General features: G+C 30.7%; 3 protein-coding genes across 3 annotated transcripts; 1 reads left to right on the top strand and 2 right to left on the bottom strand.

Moving 5' to 3' along the window:
* Window positions 1-7,663: 7,663 nt before the first annotated feature.
* On the bottom strand, window positions 7,664-10,739 carry LOC135957910 (dentin sialophosphoprotein-like). Its single transcript, XM_065508753.1, has 4 exons — window positions 10,578-10,739; window positions 10,379-10,480; window positions 9,915-10,312; window positions 7,664-9,847 (listed from the first exon to the last, which is right to left on the bottom strand). The coding sequence occupies exons 1-4, from the start codon at window positions 10,674-10,676 to the stop codon at window positions 7,873-7,875; spliced, it is 2,574 nt and encodes an 857-aa protein (XP_065364825.1). The 5' UTR covers window positions 10,677-10,739; the 3' UTR covers window positions 7,664-7,872.
* A 1,536-nt stretch (window positions 10,740-12,275) lies between these two features.
* Window positions 12,276-12,758, bottom strand: LOC135957212 (uncharacterized). The gene has a single exon (XM_065507906.1). It carries the CDS (start codon window positions 12,664-12,666, stop codon window positions 12,331-12,333), a length of 336 nt encoding a protein of 111 aa, XP_065363978.1. The 5' UTR covers window positions 12,667-12,758; the 3' UTR covers window positions 12,276-12,330.
* Window positions 12,759-12,988: 230 nt separating this feature from the next.
* On the top strand, window positions 12,989-18,988 carry Vsp37A (Vacuolar protein sorting 37A). Its single transcript, XM_065509136.1, has 3 exons — window positions 12,989-13,303; window positions 13,380-13,572; window positions 17,893-18,988. Exons 1-3 carry the CDS (start codon window positions 13,224-13,226, stop codon window positions 18,700-18,702), a joined length of 1,083 nt encoding a protein of 360 aa, XP_065365208.1. The 5' UTR covers window positions 12,989-13,223; the 3' UTR covers window positions 18,703-18,988.
* Window positions 18,989-20,124: the final 1,136 nt, after the last annotated feature.

The raw sequence follows: 20,124 nt of genomic DNA, 5'->3' as shown, positions 1-20,124 counted from the left end.
GGCATTCGAGATTCCAAATCTGGAGGAACAGAAACTGTAGTCAATCTGAAAATCATAAGGAGGCTCACAAACTGCCAAAGAAAGCTAAGTTAGTTTTGAGAATAAAAGTAAAATTGTGTAAAAATTTTTGTTTAGTAGCCCGAGCATAAAACAATTATTATTTTCAAAGTTCCATTTTCCATCTCTGAATGATAGACATATCAATTTATAGTGAATGTCAAATGATAAGCAAAACAATATTTTTGTTAATTTTTTGAGTCCTCTGTTACTTTTAAGGGTTAATCATAAATTTTACAACCGTATGCAAATGTATGTAAGAGCATTTGTTAGTCAATGTTCTTTTTTTTTATTGACAAGTCAAATATTTTATTGTTGTTTTTGTTTGTCTTTCAGAAAGACTTTTTCTATCTTGATCAGGGATGGAAAAGTTGGCATATACTTTTTTTGACACTAATTCATACTCAAAAGTACCGTAATACTGCCGCGATTCATATGATACTATCAAATAAGCAATTCAGGAGGATTCACCCAAAAGCAGGGAAATTGGCTAACATACGAATTAAAGCCGAGAGACCTTGAAAGACGATTTTGTATGTCTGAAATGCTCCTTGAACTTTATAAAAGAAAATCAGTTTTGCATCGAATCATTACTTGCTATGAAAAATGGATCTATTACAATAATCCAAAACAGTATAACAGTATTTTCTACAGAAAATGTTCAGTATAACAGTATTTTCTATATAAAATCTTCAGTATAACAGTATTTTCTATAGACAATCTTCAGTGTAACATTATTTTCTATATAAAATTTTCAGTATAACAGTCTTTTCCATAGAAAATCTTCAGTATAACAGTATTTTTATTAGAAAATCTTATTTATGACAGTATTTTCTATGGAAAATCTTCAGTATAACAGTATTTTCTATAGAAAATCTTCAGTATAATAGTATTTTTGATAGGAAATCTTCAGTATAACAGTATTTTCTATAGAAAATCTTCAGTATAACAGTATTTTCTATAGAAAATCTTGTGTATAACAGTATTTTCTATAGAAAATCTTCGGTATAACAGTACCTTCTATAGAAAATATTCAGTATAACAATATTTTCTATAGAAAATCTAGTGTAAACCGAAAAACCGGGAAAATAAATAAAAACCCACTTCTTAAAAAATCATATTTGAAATCGAACAAAATTCACCACACTCTTTCAAATTGATCGTTTTGCAATAGATCGATTTCATCAAATATCTGTATATCAAGTTGGTCTGATTTAAAATCTAAACTGCTTATATATAAAGCTATTTCAATACAAATTTTAAAGCACTGCAATGATTTTAAATAATTGAGAATGATGAGTTTACTTACAAGCCTTTTTCGAATAAAAGGCTATCAAAAATTATTCATGTTCTGCTGTATTGAAATTCCGTAAGGCGTTTGCGCTAAATCTTACTAATTTTTCTATGACAACTGCCTGTTTAACTTTTGGTTAAAACATAACTATACATTGTGATAATGGGAGTAAATATTTTAAACACTACTAAAAATTACAAATTATAAAGCTACAAACTCGATTAACCGAAAACCTGGTTTTCTAAAAAGCGGCAATTTTCAGTTAACTGGTTCTTTAAAAAGTCGTTTTTTATAAATACTAATAAAAACAAGTAAGAGAGCTATATTCAGCTGTGTAGAATCTTATATACCCTCAACCAAATTATACTTCCAAATACAAATTTTAAATATTTTTAGGTAAACAAAATTTATTTTTTTTCCATAATTTTTTGGAAAAAAAAAATTTTCGAATTGTTATTTAAAATTTTTGTATTTTAAATTAAAAATTAGTTTTTTAAAAAAAAAATTTTTTTTTTTAAATTAAAAATTTTTTTTTTAAATTTTAAAAAAAATTATTTTGCTTTTTAAATTTTTTTTTGTGAAAAAAAATCGGGTTAAAAAATATTGTTTCCGATTTTAACCCATTATAGGTCCAACTTTATATGGTCTTATATATCGTTGCAGAGTTCTTTGAAATATCTATCATTAGATATCCATATTGTCTATATTAATGACTTAGTAATCCAGATACATATAGGTCAAACATCGAGGTTGTCCTGGTTTTTTCCTCATAACTCAGCCATTTGTGGAACGATTTTGCTGATTTTAAATAGGAAACTTCTCGAAAGTATGTTTGACAGAATTATTGAAGATTTGGATACCGAATATATCTGGGGTCTTCAGAAAATTAATTTCAACAAACAGACGGACATGGCTTAATCGACTCCGCTAACTATAAGGACCCAGAATATATATACTTTTTATAGGGTCGGAAAATTATATTATGGAAATTACAAACTTATATATACCCTTCTCACTAAGGTGAAGGGTATAATAATAGCATTTTATGTAGAAAGTACACATTATTTTTACCACAATTTTCATTAAAAAACATACGCTAATATGAAAATAATTAAAATTTTCAATTTTAGAACTCTAAGGTTGAAAAAAGTACTTTTTTATTATTATTTTGATACCGAATTTTCCATCCCTGCTCTAAATGTATGAATATGAGAGTATGTGTGTTGGTTTGTGTACTGTTCGCTTTAAGGAGGGTGTGTTTGTTGAGCAATGAAGTTGTTGTTGTGCTAGTTGTTGTTTTTGTTTTATGGAGCCCAAAGAAGAGGACGATGGATTTTTTATATGAAGAATGAGTGTGTTTGTGTGTGAAAAGGTGTGGGTTATTTTCTTTTTATTTTTTACGTTATCATTGTTTTTCTTGTTGTGTATTTGTTGTTGTTGCAGCAACACTTGTTGGTGGTATGTATGTAGGTATGAATGAATGAAAGAATGTTTTTTGAAGCTAAAGTAGGTGGTTTTTTTTTATAATGATTATGGCTGGTTCCAACTAAGTTTGTATATTTTTCTTAATTTTAACCATTTATTCTTTTTACTTGGGTTCTTAAAGAACTTTTTTTATTATTCCTTAAGGTTGTTGTTGTTGATTTTTCTGTTCTGCTTTTGTTTTAACAACAAAAAATTAAGTGTATTACAAATAAAATTTTTAATATTTACCCAAAATTAAGCAGCTTTATAAATATTTATTAAATAATTTGTATTTATTTAGCATTTAGACCTTGATTGCACTTCACAAAATTCGCACTTCTTTTTTTTATTTATTAATTATTATATTCTTATTTAATATTAGCAAAACAGCTGCTTAAATTATTTTAGCTTTAGCTTTATTTATAAACTTTACTTTTTTGTAAATAATTATAGGTATGGGCTGTTGAATTCACATAAACTCTTTATAAAATAATTTTGTTTGGGCCTTTTACTTTCAATAACTTTTTTTTGTTGTTTTGTTATTATAATTTTCGTTTACTTTATATTTACACACTTATTGTTAACATGCCAATAATTATTATAATTTCCCGTTTTAATAAATTTTTTTTCACTTTTTAGTTTAAACTTTCGTTAATTTAGGTTTTTTTATACAAAATTTGTTTATTTTATTTCTTTCTTTTATCTGTTCGTTTACTTTTCTTTCGTCAAGACGTGTTTTCAGTTACGCGTTTCATTTGCAACTGTGTTTTTTGGGGCTGTTTGTGGCCGCGTAAAACAGTTTTTCTTTGCTTGTTTTTGTTTTTTTTTCTTACGGTGTTTTTCTTTTTTTTTCACTCTCTCTTTTTGTTGTTTTTGTTGTCGGCCTGTATTGTTGAGAACTTTTAAGCCAAAAACAAATATGTATGTAACTCGCATTCTAATAAGAAGTAAATATTTATACAGCTTTTGCTGTTTATATGCGCAGCTTTTTGCTCAGTGTTTATTTTTTGAGTATGAAAAAGCTTTGTGCCTCTACGAATGAGTAAAAAAGCTGTTTTATTTGTAACGGTATTTGGTTAATTTGTAGTTGTTTAAGGTGATCAAAGCTGCCAGATTTAATTAATGGAAACATTTTTTAATATTGAAATAAAAATATGATTAATTTCAAGCGCAATCCCACAATTTTTTTAAAACAAATGTTTTATTTTCGATTGACTTATTTTTATACTGTTCACCTTCGTGAGAAGGGTATATATAAGCTTGTCATTCCGTTTGTAATTTCTATATTTTTCATTTCCGACCCTATAAAGGATCCTTATAGATCCGCCTGTCTGTTGAAATCAATTTTCTGATAATCCCAGATATCTTCGGTATCCAAATCTTCAATAATTCTGTCAGACATGCTTTCGAGAAGTTTCCTATTTAAAATCAGCAAAGTCGGTCCACAAATAGCTGAGATATGAGGAAAAAACCAGGACAATCTCGATTTTTGACCTATATTTGGATTACTAAGTAATTAATATAGACAATATGGATATCTAATGATAGATATTTCAAAGACATTTGCAACGTATATAAGACCATAGTAAGTTGGACCTACAATGGGTCAAAATCGGAAAAAAAATTTTTAACCCGAATTTTTTTTTTTCACCAAAGGTTTTTTTTCGCTAAATATTAAAAAAAAATTAAAATAAAAATTTAAATTTAAAAAAAACAATTCGAACAATTTTTTTTCCAAAAAAATAAATTTTGTTTACCTAAAAATATTTAAAATTTTTATTTTGAAGTATAATTTGGTGAAGGGTATATAAGATTCGGCACAGCCGAATATAGCTCTCTTCTTGTTTAACATATTTTTTACAAATTTTTATGAAATTTGAGTTAGAATATAATTGTTCCCTTGTTCGTTTCTTTGTGTTCTTAATTTACGCCTAACTTTTTGGGGAACATAGGGCCTCAGAGGTTTCTGAATTAGTGTCTAAACATTAAAGGCTCTCTTCCAGATATGTGAAGCTTGCTAGTAGGGGAGGGAGCCTGGGAAATTTGTTTGTTTCCTTTCAATATTTGTTGACGGATTCGGGAGTATTTCTTCTTTGTTTGTAAGCACAAGAAAAAGTTTAATAGAGCCGGCCACTGGCACCGGGTATGACAAGCCTCATTTCCACGACAGCCGGTTCTTCGCACCGGAATGACCCGAGTTCACTCGCCAAGTGCTGTCAACTCAGCAAACACTGCTGCTACAACAACAAACCTCGGGCTTGTATCCGTTTGGCCCTATTCCCCAAAATATCTTTTGTTACGGCCGATACAGTTAGGACATTGATTATAGTGAGACCTCGATTATCCGTAATGGTCGGGACCGGGAGCATTCTGGATAATCAATTTTCCCGGTTAATTGAGTACCAATTTTAAGTAGTTTTTTAATACATATACAGCCCAATTATGAATAAAAATTACCCGGGAGTTTTTTCCCTTTTCTCATTTCTCCTATTCAAATTCAATGGGAAAAAACTCGCGGGGAACAAACTCCCGCGGAATTTTTTATTCATAATTGGGCTGATAGTTTTTCGATAATGACATTTACGGCTCTATATTGCAACCTGATCCATCAGTTGGATCAATATCGTCCAATTTGGTGGACAAACTTTCACAATAACGTTTTCAGCATTGAGGCAAACTGCTCTCAGGTAAACAATTTCAAAAAATGTCTGTTTAATCTCCATTATCTCATTGGTGAGTTTTTTCATTAATATGAATTCATTTAATTTTTCCACGAAAATTGTAACAGCTATATAATCAGCTGCATATTTTTCTCCTGCTGCATTAAGTTTGTGAATACAATGTCGTTTTTTATGTAATTTTGAGTGAAATATTTTTCTTCTTCGCTGTTAATCCAGAAATTGGAGTTCCTTTAAATCTTTTCCTTATCGATTTCTCTTATAATATTGATGTATGAATAGTGTATGTAAGTTATTTGGGGGTTTCGAAAAATTGATTTCAACAGACAGACAGCGGGGGTAGGGTCAATTACTTTTGAGGCCAAGAACGAATCAAGTCCGTTATTGGCTTGAAATTAGCTTTCCGAAGCCTCCAAATAACTTACATACACGATTCATACTCTGTTCCATAGTGATGAGAATACCTGAAAGAGCATTCTGTATCAATCAAAACAAATAGGCCTGGACTATAAAGCGGGTGAGACTTCCCAACCACTTCATTGTAAATAATTTTTAACAGGTATTGCAACATGTGGCCGAGTGTTGTCATGATGTAATATTACGGTTTCATGTCTGGCCCCATATTCTGGGCGTTTTTGGTCAATGTCCACTTCAAACGAATCAGTTGCGTTCTATATCAATCAAAACAAATAGTAAAGCGATGGGCACGGCCTGGACTATAAAGCGGGTGAGACTTTCCAACCACTTCATTGTAAATACTTTTTAACAGGTATTGCAAGATGTGGCCGCGTGTTGTCCGATGTAATATTACGGTTTCATGTCTGGCCGCATATTCTGGGCGTTTTTCGGTCAATGTCCACTTCAAACGAATCGATTGCATTCGGTAAAGGTTCCCTGTGATGGATGAAGTGTACTTCCACCCAGAGACCTTGAGGTCCATTGTGATTCCCTTCAATAGAGATAGATAAAGATAAAGATGATAGCATTAGAATAAGCAAACAAAAAAAAAGAAGTCCAAAATTCCGTCTGATAAAAAGAAGAAGAAAGAAAGGAAAGATAAGTCTTTTTACGGATTTGGACCTGCCGTAGAACGTCCCTTAAATAGCCACCCTATTCCCTTAATGAAACCTAGTATGTTGCTTAGTTTGCAGCCAGCAACACTACCAAGTTCGTCCAGAAATCTACTTCCTAGCCATTTAAGTCTGTGACCCTGTAGCATAGGGCAGTTGCACATAATGTGCTCTACTGTCTCTATCTCCTCTGCATCCCCACATACTCTACAGAAGTCCTGTGTGTCAATATCCCATTTTCCCTTAAAGGCTCCAATTGAGCAATGACCGGTTATCACTCCTACTAGAATCCTGAGATTGTACCTATCCAACACTAACAGTGTCCCAGTCGCGTTCGCATTCAGTCCTGGCCATAAGGCCCTGGACACTTTGCAATCTGTTCTACTGAACCTGTGATGGTCTGTTTAGATTTCAGCAGCTCATAATAGATAAGACTCTTTTGTCCCCACCAAATACAGGGCATTAACTTAAGCTGCCCACACACTTATGATTTGTGAGTTCGATTTGTTCGTGTTCGACTTGTTAATGGGGCTGTGCGCGCACAAAATCACAAGTAATTGAAAATTTTCAATTCCGTGTGTGGCCAGCTTTAGCGCCATTGATATTTGGCTTTATTGTCGATTCGGCTGGATGGCCGGGCTTTACATACGATCTCTTACGCTTCGGGTTATTCACCCCTATCGCGAGTCAATATTTCACATGAAATATGTTCCCTTTTCCCATTTTTCGTTCATGCACTTTGTTCACGTGGAAAAATTCCCCATGTTGTGAAATATTTAGATGGAATTTTGTAAACAATAAACAGCTGTTACGAACAAAATCAACTATTGTGAATGAAAAGTTTAGGGGAATATCACGATAGCAATTTTCCCTTCGAGGGAAATGGATATTTCATGGGAACATAAATTTCACATGTTTTTTACGATAGGGGTGATTGTAATGAATCCATTTATCATCGCAAGTAATGATTCGGTGCAAAAATGATTTTCTATTATAGCAAATCATTTTTCAAGGTCTCTAGGCTTCAATTCGCATGGTAACCAATTTCCCTGATTTAAGATGAATCCTGCTGCCTTTTGTTTAAGTAAAACCTCAAAATATGTATTTCCAATTCGATTATATTAAAGATAAATGCATACATATCAAACAAAATATACAATACTTCATAGCAAAAGTAATTAAACATCTAATAGCGATATCAAAAATATAAAAAAAAACTTAATAATACGAGAGCAACAATTTTGTAATAGAATTAGAATTATATAGTAGAAAACTAAAGACTTAGACAAATGAAAATAATACTTTTTTTTTAAAATCGTTTGCGATTACTACTATGAGGATGATAATGATTGGGTGGGGGATGATAGTTGTGTAGGTCATTTGTACTGGATTTTGTGGTGTATTTGGACTTGAGATAGGCAGCATAATTATGCTGTGGCAATTTGTCCAGCAGCAGATCACAATTCCCAGGTTTCCTTTTTAAAAGCTGGCGGGAGGAGGCGAAGGAGGAAGTTGGCTGGGGTGACTCAAATTCCTCTGAGCTGCTGCTGGAGTTTATACGTTGAGGGCAACGTTTGCGTATATTAACATTAGATAATTCTGAACTCGAACTCAAACGTTTACTGGAGGAGTTATTTGAGCTAGAGCAGCTGTCAGTAGAGACATCAGACTCTTCGGGTATATTTTGCAGACGTGTTGTCACAGATTTCCGTGTACGCGTGCGTTTTGCTATGCAAGATATTTCAAATTTACTATCTTTTTCCTCATAACCATCGTTTACTATGAATTTATCCAGATCCGTGTCAACCAACACCTGATTTAATACTGATTCTTCGTCAGATTCATCGCCTGTTATAAAGTCGGTTTCGTCTTCATCATCATCATCCTCATCGTCTTCCGATTCATGCAATTTTTCATATACCCGTGACATTTCATAAAGCGATTCTTGGGTATATTTTGTTTCGGCACAAATTGTTTTACGCCTTGTCCTTACCGCTATACAGGAGACATTTAAGGGATTTTCTTTGCTTTCCATTAAAGTTTCTGTTGCTGGTTTATTATTGCGCCAACAAACCATGGATTTTCTTCGTGTCCTTTTTGCTATGCAGGATATATCAAATTTTGTTTCCTTGTCGCTATCATCAGCAGCTTTTAATTCCACACATTTTTTTCTTTTCTGCCTTTCATTTATGCCGTCTTTTGTTGTTGCCTGCTGTTCCAGGGATGGTCTTTTTGTTGTTGTTCGATTGGCTTCATTCTTTATGTTTTCCTTTTCGTTGTTGATATGTGGCTTCAGTAATTGTGTGCTATTTTCTGGTGGTTTATTTGAATTTATAGATCTTCTGGTTCTTAAAGCTATGCAACTGATATTCTTTTGTCTTTCCATAATTTTGGTGAAATTTTCCAAAGGATCATCATCGTCTTCACTACTGTCCTCCGTTGCCAGGGACAGATTGTCCTGCTCGTCATGTTCAGTGGTTTGTTTTTCTAAACGTTTATGTTTTGTGGCAATTTCCTTGGTTGTTTCATCCTCACAATCACTTACGATGGTAGTGGATTTTCTTTTTCTAGATGTAAACAGATTTTCATCTTCAGTCAATGATGAATTATCTTCATGTGGGGTCTTAGATTCCTGAATATCACTGCTTTCGGAATCCGTTTTTAGGCGTCTGCTGTTGGGCTTGTTTGTAGTTTTGATTTCTTCTAAATCTGAATTGTTTTTACTACTTTCCGTGTCTGTGCTTAGTCTGCAGTATCTACTACTGCATTTATTAGTTTTTGATACCTGAGGCAAATCAGATGTTTCGGAATCACTTTTCAAACGTCTGGTTTTCGAAGTGGCGGCAATAGGTTTGATTTCCTCCTCATCACTACTCTCGCTGTCATGATGATGTGTACCCGAATCTCTTTTAGTTTGTGGTTCCCTTGTTTGGGCAGCCATAAGTCTATTTACTATATCAAAATCCTCCCTATCACTAACATGACACACATCGATCTCTTCGTCCTCATTGTGGTTGCGATTGCCAGGTAAATTTAAACTTTCCCGACCACTATCATCCTCTTCCAAAGCAATCGTACAATCGGCACAATGAAATCGTTTGCCTCCATTGGGCAAACATTGTCGATGCATGGCTGTAGAACCACAAGTACTGCACATTACAAAGGGATTGAGGTCGCAGCTAGCTTTGCGTCCTTTTCTATTCTTACACTGTTGAGCACTACATTCGTTGGGACGTTCGAGCAGTTCAGCAAAAGCATTGGGCTCCAATTCCCAGGCAGCATCTCTATAAAGCAGACAGAAAAATTAAATTTGCTAAAAATTTCCAATAACAAAATATTCTAAAAACTTACTGATTTGGTATAAATATCCCCCTGGCTGGCAGTTTTTTCCGAAATACGCCCGAATCATTGCACAGCGGACACTTGAAGAAATAACCAGCAGTTTTGGCAAACTTTTGTAAGCACAGCTTGTGAAACCAACCATTGCGGCAACAGGGCGACAATATCATATTAACCGTATTAAATTTATCCTGAGGGCCACATAAACTATCATAGCAAATCAAACAGGTTTCATTGGCTGCCGGACGTTGCTTTACACTTCTAACATGACTTTGGCAAAACGAGCGATAATCATTGCAAAATTGATTTTCGGCTTTGTGTTCCAAACCGCATATAAAATGGAATGTACGCCTGCATTTTTTCTCACAGCAGCCAATATTGGCATATTTCTTTTGGCAGTAACAACATTTCTACATTAAACACAAACAATTTAATCAAAATTAACCAACAACTACAATGAATTAAATAAATCTCACCAAAGAAGCTATACGCTGTACTTCTTGTTTAATATCAGCTTCTAGAAAACCCAAGAAGCCTTCGTCATCTTCACCATTTTGTGATAAATTTGAAGATAAATACTGTTTGAAATAGATAAAATATAAAACTTAAGTAATTCCTCTTTACAAATCCTTTGTCCAGCTAACATCATTTCTTATAAAAACCTCCACTACTTACCAGACAAAATGTGTGTACACCAAAATGTTTATTTTTCAAATATTCTCCATATTGTATTTCATCTTTTTTGGAAGATTTGCATAATATGCAAGTATCCATTCTATAAAACTTTTAGTTGTTAATTAATTTTGTAAAATATTTAATAATTTTAATATAAATAATAATAAAGAATTCACGTTTTTTGTATTTTTTTGCGAAAGCAAATAATTTTCTAGCCCAAGCGCGCTATTTTTTGTTGTAGTTGTTTATGTTATCAATTCGGGGTGAATGTTAACAACAAATCATTAAAGCTATCAATTCGGGGTGAATGTTAAACACCTAATAATTAGTGCTGCCAATTGGGTAAAGGAAAAAAACGCCAATTTGATAAATATGTTAAAAATAAATATATTTTTAAGCATTTTGATTGAATAAAATATAAATTACAAAGGAACTATGAGGAAAATACTAATTTAACACAGTAATTGTTGTTTTCAGTTTTAATTGCAAAACATATTTTAAGAAATTTGCTGTTTTCTTCTTGTTTTTCAGTGAGCATGAGTTTTTTTGGTTGAAAATCGTTTTTATGATTGTCATAAATCATAGATTTTGTCAGAATTGTAGAAATTCGGTGCGACTTTAAAATCCTATACTAAAAAAAAAACTGAACATTTTGATAAAAAAATATTTTTAAATTCGCTGTTATTTGTATACTCTTCATAATTGTTTCTTGATCCTTATAGATAGCGTAGTCGATTAAGACATGTCCGTCTGTCTGTTGAAATCAATTTTCTGAAGACCCCAGATATCTTCGGGATCCAAATCTTTAATAATTCTGTCGACAATGCTTTCGAGATGTTTCCTATTTAAAATCAACAAAATCGGTAAACAAATGGCTGAGATATGAGGAAAAATCCAGGACAATCGATTTTTGACCTATATCTGGATTACTAAGTCATAAATATATACAATATGGATATCTTTTGATAGATATTTCAAAAACCTTTGCAACGATGTATATAAGACCATAGTAAGTTGTAAGTTGGACCTACAATGGGTCAAAATCGAAAAAAATATTTTTTAACCCGAATTTTTTTTTCACCAAAAAAAGTTTTAAAATTAAAAAAAAAAAATTTAAATTAAAAAAAATAAAAAAATTTTTTTATTTATAAAAAACGACCTAAACTGTTAAAATTGTAAAGATCTGCTAAAATAGTAATTCGATCTCAAATGTTTTGATTTCATTTAAAAATAGCTTAAATTTCCAATTACGATAAATATAATTTTGTTATGAAAACTGCCTTTATGACAAATTTGTTTTTAAATTATACATCTAGGGTTCGACATTTTCTTCAGTAGCCGTCCTTCTGGCAAATCCAAAGATATTTAACTACGGGGTATGCTAAAAAGCCAAACGATAATCCGATTTTTTTTTCCATAGGGGGAGATATTTAAATGCAAAATTTGATATCTTAAATTACTTGAGTAAAGCCGTCTTTAGCGTTTTAGTTTCCAATCAATGGGCAACACTTGTTAATCGTTGATTTTTGATAACCCAAATCAACCGCTGTACCACTTGGCCGGAAAATAAAATCCACCGCTGTAATGTTTACACTATTTTTTTTATTTATTTTATAATTTTTAATATAAAAAACATGATAAAAAACTACATTTTAACTATTATTTTCCGTTTTCAATAAATATACTTAATGCTTAACATTATTTGGCAAATAAAATTTTATATTTTTCTTTAGATTTTAATAAACACTTTATTTTAATTCTCCTTTTCCTTGGTATTATCAAATTCTAGTTCGTCTATTTTGGTAAATCCGGAATATCTAATAATTTTACCCTTTTCAACATTTAAACGTTTGCTGAATTGCACCGCCTGTGACTCTTTTTTCTCATCCTCTGTTTTGTAGCCATAATATTGGGCCCAGTCGCTGCGTCCACTGAACACCATGTAGCAAACAAACCCGAAAGCATTCCAGGCCACCACGGCATATGTAATACTCAAGCGGCGTTTCCACACAGCAGCCTGTAGTTCTGGTATGGGATTAGTGTTACGTCTCACCAAGCGGCGCAGCCATTTCATTTGAAATAAGGCCATGTTTTCAATACAACTTTAAATAAATCTAAACAGTTATATAAAAATGTGTTAATAAATTGCAAACAGAATATAAACAAAAGTGTGTTTTTTTACATTTGGTTTGATAAAAGAGAGAGAAGGAGAAAAAAGAAAAATAACAGCTGTTCAAACAGCGGTTGATTTGTTTCAACCCCTAACGGTTGCTTAAAAAAGTAGTAAAACAGATGTTAAACACACACACATATATGGATATGTAAATGTTTTTGTTAGTGTTTGTGTCTTTTTATTTTGTCAAAACATTTCATTTGCTTTTGTAGTGTCAAGTTGATGATCATAAGAAGAAAAGAAAAACAAAATTTGTTTTGTGCCTGTGTTGTATTTTTTTTTTGCAAAGAACATTCTAAAAACAACTAATAAAAATATTTATTTAATTATTATTACTGCAGTTAATTGGTTAACATTTTATTATTTAAATGTTATGTGTAATTGTTGTTGTTACATCCTGTCACTGAGTAGGAAAACAAAATAGATTTTTGTTTTTTTTTATTGGAGAAAAAGAAAAAAATATATAAAATAAAATGTTAATGCGAGCTCAGCAATTTAACAATTTGGACTATCGTCGTCGCCAAATTGATACTTTAAAAGTATTCAATGACAAGTAAGTTTGCTGCCAACCATTGTTTCTACGTGTTTTATTAACATTTCTATTTTTATTTATTTTTTTGTATTTAAAGTGTGGTGGAAGTCTGTGATTTGGAAGAATATTGCATACATTTCGAGTCAGGAGGACGCAATTTTATATTATCCGTTTTGTTGGGCGTTAACTTTCCCAATGAGAAACCCAAACTAGTACTCTCACCCTTAGTGCAGCATTTATGGGTAAATGCCTCAACCGGTGAAGTGGAATCAGCACCTGGCCTGTTAAATGTAAGTTATGGAAAAATGATTAAGGGTTAACCATGTAGGTATTTGGTGACCTTGTCAAAATATTGAATTTTCCTTTAATTTGTTTGTTTCATAAGTAAATAACTGTCAAATTGTCTGTCATATGGGACATACAAGGTAATATCCTTGGTATCAAGTTGAAGGCAATCATTATTTTTAAATTTCATCGTTTTTGCAAACATATTAAACGTAGTAAGCAGTAGTGAGTGATGACCTTAAACTTGTTGATAGTAGAGAGATGACAGTTGTAATGAAAAAAATTTCTTTTTTCGAAATTGTTCAGGATTTCGTGACAAAATAGGATTGCAAGATTAAGGATTTAAATACAATTCAACTTTTGTTAACAATTGTTAAAAGATTGTTTTTTAAATATTTATACATTAAGCGAACAGTTGTTTGGCATTAATGCATAATAGGCCAATCAACCATAAAGTTAGAAAACTTGGAAACCTGGTAACCGAATATTTAATTATTTCTTTGCTAAAATACAACTAAAATTTGTAATTTCTAGTTAAATGCAAAAAAATTAAAAAAAATTAACCGAATTTTTCAAGGAATACAAAAACCGGTAATTCGATTAATCGACAATTCGTTACGGGTAACCGAATAATCGTTAATATTTTTGCTAAATATTATTAAAAATGGCCTCTTCTTGTTATATAAAGAAATCGCGGAATTATTTTTCAATTTGAACCGATTATTTTAACGCATACAAAACCCGATTATTCGATTAGCCGATTATTCGACATAATTTTTCCCAAAAAATTGCGTTTTCATTTATTGCTCGTTTAAAAGCAATATTGTGGTTTAAAATTAACAAAATTTATTAATTTTTAATAACGAATAAAACCCGGGTTTGCGATTATTCGTTTTAATTTTCAATTAAAATGCGCTAAACTTATTATTTAATGACGATTAATAAGAAATTGAGAGAAAAAAAAATAAATTTGAATTAATTTTAAGAAACCCTAGAACCGGATAACCGAATAATCGTTAATATTTTTGTTAATATATATCTAATATTAATAATTCGATGTAAAATAAATATTTACTGAATAAATTTTCAATTTTAAAAATTTTTTTAACGAATAAAAAAACCAGTTATTCGAGTAACCGATTATTCGTTATCAGTTTTCAAAATAATTGCATTATTATTTATTACTTTTGCTAAATGACTGAATAGTGTTAAGATTTTTAAATTTTAAACGAATATTTTAACGAATACAAAACCCGGTTATTCGATTAGCCGATTATTCGACATAATTTTTCTCAAAAAAATTTGCAATTTGCATTTATTACTGTTTTAAGAACTATATTGTGGCTTAAAATTAACAAAATTTATTTCATTTCTGATAACGAATAAATACCAGGTTTGCGATTATTCGTTTTAATTTTGAATTAAAATGCACTAAACTTATTATTTTATGACTTTTAAAAAGAAATTGAGAAGAAAAAAATTAAATTTGAATTAATTTTAAGAAACCCGAGAGCCGGGTAACCGAATAATCGCTAATATTTTTGCTAATAAATATCTAATATTAATAATTCGATGTAAAATAAATATTTACTGAACAAATTTTCAAATTTTAAAATTTTTTTTTAACGAATATAAAAAACGGTTAATCGAATAAGCGATTATTCGTTATCAGTTTTCCAAATAATTGCATTATTATTTATTATTTTTGTTAAATGACTAAACAGTGTTAAGATTTTTAAATTTTAACGACTATTTTAACGAATACAAAACCCGATTATTCGATTAGCCGATTATTCGATATAATTTGTAATAAAAAATGGCGTTTTCATTTATTGCTTGTTTAAAAGCAATATTGTGGTTTAAAATTAACAAAATTTATTAATTTTTAATAACGAATAAAACCAGGGTTTGCGATTATTCGTTTTAATTTTCAATTAAAATGCACTAAACTTATTATTTTATGACTTTTAATATAGAATTGAGAAGAAAAAAATTAAATTTGAATTAATTTTAAGAAACCCGAGAGCCGGGTAACCGAATAATCGCTAATATTTTTGCTAGTAAATATCTAATATTAATAATTCGATGTAAAATAAATATTTACTGAACAAATTTTCAAATTTTAAAATTTTTTTTAACGAATACAAAAAACGGTTAATCGAATAAGCGATTATTCGTTATCAGTTTTGCAAATAAATGCATTATTATTCATTACTTTTGTTAAATGTCTAAACAGTGTTATTATTTTTCAATTTGAATCGAATATTTTAACGAATATAAAACCCGATTATTCGATTAGCCGATTATTCGACATAATTTTTCCCAAAAAATTGTAATATTCATTTGTTGCTGTTTTAAAAACTATATTGTGGCTTAAAATTAACAAAATTTATTAATTCTTGATAACGAATAAATACCGGTTTTGCGATTATTCGTTTCAATTTTAAATTAAAATGCTCTAAACTTATTATTTTATGACTTTTAATAAGAAATTGAGAAAAAAATTTAAAATTTGAATTAATTTTAAGAAATCCTGGAACCGGTTAACCGAATAATCGTTAATATTTGGTTGACAAAGCTTCAAAAATCTTATTTTTGTTTAAATAAAATAAAGAGGTTGATTTAAAATTCATAATTTTACGGGATATTGTAAAGATTACAAAAAACTGTTAATCGATTAATACAAATACCGGTTATTCGGTTAACCGATTATTCGACATTATTTCCTCTAAAATTTTTATTTTTTGTTTGGTATTAGTAAAAATATCGTGATAAAACATACAAAACATGTCTTAAAATCATCATTTCAAACGAATATAAATACCGGTTATTCGGTTAACCGATTATTCGACATTATATTAGCTAAAAATTGCATTTTTTGGTACTAATGTAAAAATATCTGGATAAAACATACAAAAATTGTCTAAAAATTATTAATTTCAAACGAATATAAATACCGGTTATTCGGTTAACCGATTATTCGACATTATATCACCTAAAATTTGTATTTTTTTTGGTATTAATGTAAAAATATCTGTATTAAACATACAAAAATAGACTAGAAATCATTAATTTTAAACGAATAGAAATTCTGGTTATTCGGTTAACCGATTATTCGTGATTATTTTTCCAAAATTTTAAGAAAATCATTCTTCTATAAATAAAACATAAACAAATTGATTAAAAAATATAAATTTCAAACGAATAAAAATGGCGGTTATTCGTTCAACCGATTATTCGTCATTATTTTCCCTAAAATTTGTATTTTTTTGGTATTAATGTAAAAATATCTGGATAAAACATAAAAAAATTTACTAGAAATTATTAATTTCAAGTGAATATAAATAGTGGTTATTCGGTTAACCGATTATTCGTGATTATTTTGCCAAAAATTTAAAAAAATATTCTTCTATAAATAAAACATAAACAAATTGATTAAAAAATATAAATTTCAAACGAATAAAAATAGCGGTTATTCGTTCAACCGATTATTCGTCATTATTTTCCCTAAAATTTTAATTTTTTTTGGCATTAATGTAAAAATATCTGGATAAAACATAAAAAATTTACTAGAAATTATTAATTTCAAGTGAATATAAATAGCGGTTATTCGGTTAACCGATTATTCGTGATTATTTTGCCAAAAATTTTAAAAAATCATTCTTCTACAAATAAAACATAAACTAATTGATTAAAAATTATAAATTTCAAAAGAATATAAATAACGATTATTCGGTTAACCGATTATTCGACATTATTTCCCAAAAAAAATTTATTTTTTGGTATTAATGTAAATTTATCTGGATGAAACATACAAAAATTGACTAGAAATCATTAATTTCAAACGAATATAAATAGCGGTTATTCGGTTAACCGAATATTCGTCATTATTTTGCCAAAAATTTAAAAAAATCATTCTTCTACAAATAAAACATAAACAAATTGATTAAAAAAGATAAATTTCAAACGAATAAAAATAGCGGTTATTTGTTCAACCGATTATTCGTCATTATTTCCTCAAATTTTTTTATTTTTTTGGTATTAATGTAAATTTATCTGGATGAAACATACAAAAATTGACTAGAAATCATTAATTTCAAATGATATAAAAAGCGGTTATTCGGTTAACCGATTATTCGTCATTATTTTGCCAAAATTGTAAAAATCATATTTTTATAAATAAAACGTAAACAAATTGACTAAAAATTATAAATTTCAAAAGAATATAAATAACGATTATTCGGTTAACCGATTATTCGACATTTTTTTTCACGATTTTAAATTTATTTTTTTATTAAATTTTAATTTCTTCTATCTTTTTTTAGTATTCCCCGCACTCAGATTTGGGCCGTGTGGTGCAGGCCGTTATCCGAGAGTTTGAACGTTTTCCCCCACCTATTATTAAGGCCAACAGTCCTATAAATATTCCCACATTCAATAGTTCTGCACAGCAAACAATGCTGCAGCAGTCTCATCATCATTCCCATCCACATCATCACCATCCCTATCCCTTACAAGTGGCCAAATCATTGGATAGTGGCACCAGCAGTGGTGCCTCCAACAGTACCAGCAGCAGCAAAGAAACCTCTCCACACGATCCCTCCAAATCCACATCACCCCGTCTAAATGAGAGTAATTTTCCAAATCTATCCACTTTATCGTTGGAGGAACTCAAACAACTGGACAATGATCCCGAGTTCTTTGATGATTTCATTGAGGAGATGTCGGTGGTGCAGCAGCTGAATGAGGAATTGGATTCCATGATAAATCAGGTCGAATCGATTTCCAAAGAAAATGAAACCAAGGAAACACATCTGGTTGAACTGAAACGTAAACTAAGCGATGATGTGACCACCCTCAAGCATTTGGGCGAGAAATGTGATCTATTGAATAAGAAATATCTAAAGAAATCGGAGGAATATAATCCGCAACATATAAGAGAACTATTGCAAATAGCTGCCTCAAATGCTGACACCGAATGTGAGCGTCATGTGGAACAGTTTTTGAATGGCAAAATCGATGTGCAGACATTTTTGCAAAGCTATACACATTGCAAGAAACTGAGTTCGGAGCGCAAGGCCAAAGAGGAAAGATTGGGCCAACAGTTGGCGGCCCTAGAAAGGGCAGGCATTTAAATAAAATAGATAAAAGCTATTTCTACATTTTAAGGTCAAGCTCAATGTTGAAGAAAGCATCTTAAATATGCAGTAGTTAAAAATCTACAACAGCCTGGTGCTGGGCTTATTATTTAATGTGTATTGTTTCTATTGTTGTTCTTTTATTTTTATTATTATTATTCTACTACTATTTCTCACTTAATTTTATTATATTTTATTCAAATCTCACTTGTTTTATTTACCATTTTAGTCCAGTGGTCTCTAGCTAAAGCAAAGAATTTAATAAAATTTAAAAAAACAGAAATGTTATAAAAATGCTTAAAGAATTGTCTGCAAAAAGTTGCCTCTTTGTAGTTAAATAGTTCTATTTGAAATGTATTTTATTATTAATTTATTATTGTTTTACTGGCTATAATAAATAGCTTCTACAAGTTATTAAATATCCTTTTAATTATGGCCCAAATAAATGCTAACAGGTTTATTATATTTTTCCTTATGGGAATTAACACACCTAAACTATGTAGACACTTGTTAGTCAGCATTTGTTTTAGATTTGTCATGTATGGGCCGCCTAAACTGAAACTATTAAAAGAATTTCAAAAAATAAAGTTTATTTCGTTTAAAAGCAAACTTATTATAAGAAATGTAAAGCAAACAAGTGTTTTATTTGTGGGGAGAGGGAGTTTTGCAACTCTAGGTTTCGAGGACTTTTAAAAGAATATCACATTTCTAGGCATAAGTTTACTATGGGCCCTAAACGCCACTAAATACAAATTAGGACGATGCATAAGTATCTTCTATGGCTGTTCAAATGATAATGATTTTTGGAAAATCCAGATGGAATCTCTCCTTATTAAGGCGAGTGGCAGATGATGTTTTCCACAGTTTTAATCTCCTCGACATCTTCAAAATTTTTGGGGTGTTATTGTGTGATTTGATTCGAAATGAAACATTTTCGTAATACAATGAATGATAGAAATTCGAATGATTTTATTTTCGAAACTGACTATAAAATCTGTAGGGCAGTTGAACATAATGTGATCTACTGTCTCCAGCTCCTCTACATCCCCACACACCCTATAAAAATACTGTTTGCTATTATCCCATTTACCTATAAAGGACCCAATTGAGCAGTGACCGGTTATCACTGCTACTAGAATTCTGAGACTACACCTATCCAACCCAAGAAGTGTTTTGGTTGCCATTGCATCTAGTTTTGGAAAAAAGGCCTTGGATACTTGACAATCCGTCCTAGTATCCCAGGTTTGGTTGGTGGAGCCAGTTCATGTGTTACCTTATTTCCCTGTATGTTACAGTGCCCTGGCATTCAACACAATCTGATTGAGTAGTGTACCAATAACTCTCCTGCAGTCCTGTACTAAGTTAGAATGTATTAAATGACATTGCAAAGCCTTAAGTCTGACACTACAGACCCCTCTG

Source organism: Calliphora vicina, chromosome 4 (assembly GCF_958450345.1).
Source record: "Calliphora vicina chromosome 4, idCalVici1.1, whole genome shotgun sequence".
NCBI classification, from domain to species: Eukaryota; Metazoa; Arthropoda; class Insecta; order Diptera; family Calliphoridae; genus Calliphora; species Calliphora vicina.
The sequence above is the reverse complement of the archived record's forward strand: the minus strand, read 5'-3'. Positions and strand labels throughout refer to the sequence as shown.

Excerpts from the sequence above, each read along its gene's own strand:
- LOC135957910 (XM_065508753.1), bottom strand. The coding sequence starts at position 10,676 with ATGGATACTTGCATATTATGCAAATCTTCCAAAAAAGATGAAATACAA. Across the intron at positions 10,313-10,378 it reads TACAGCGTATAGCTTCTTTG|AAATGTTGTTACTGCCAAAA; the intron begins GTGAGATTTATT and ends TGTTTAATGTAG. Across the intron at positions 9,848-9,914 it reads GGGATATTTATACCAAATCA|AGATGCTGCCTGGGAATTGG; the intron begins GTAAGTTTTTAG and ends TCTGCTTTATAG.
- LOC135957212 (XM_065507906.1), bottom strand. The coding sequence starts at position 12,666 with ATGGCCTTATTTCAAATGAAATGGCTGCGCCGCTTGGTGAGACGTAAC.
- Vsp37A (XM_065509136.1), top strand. The coding sequence starts at position 13,224 with ATGTTAATGCGAGCTCAGCAATTTAACAATTTGGACTATCGTCGTCGC. Across the intron at positions 13,304-13,379 it reads TTAAAAGTATTCAATGACAA|TGTGGTGGAAGTCTGTGATT; the intron begins GTAAGTTTGCTG and ends TTGTATTTAAAG. Across the intron at positions 13,573-17,892 it reads CAGCACCTGGCCTGTTAAAT|TATTCCCCGCACTCAGATTT; the intron begins GTAAGTTATGGA and ends ATCTTTTTTTAG.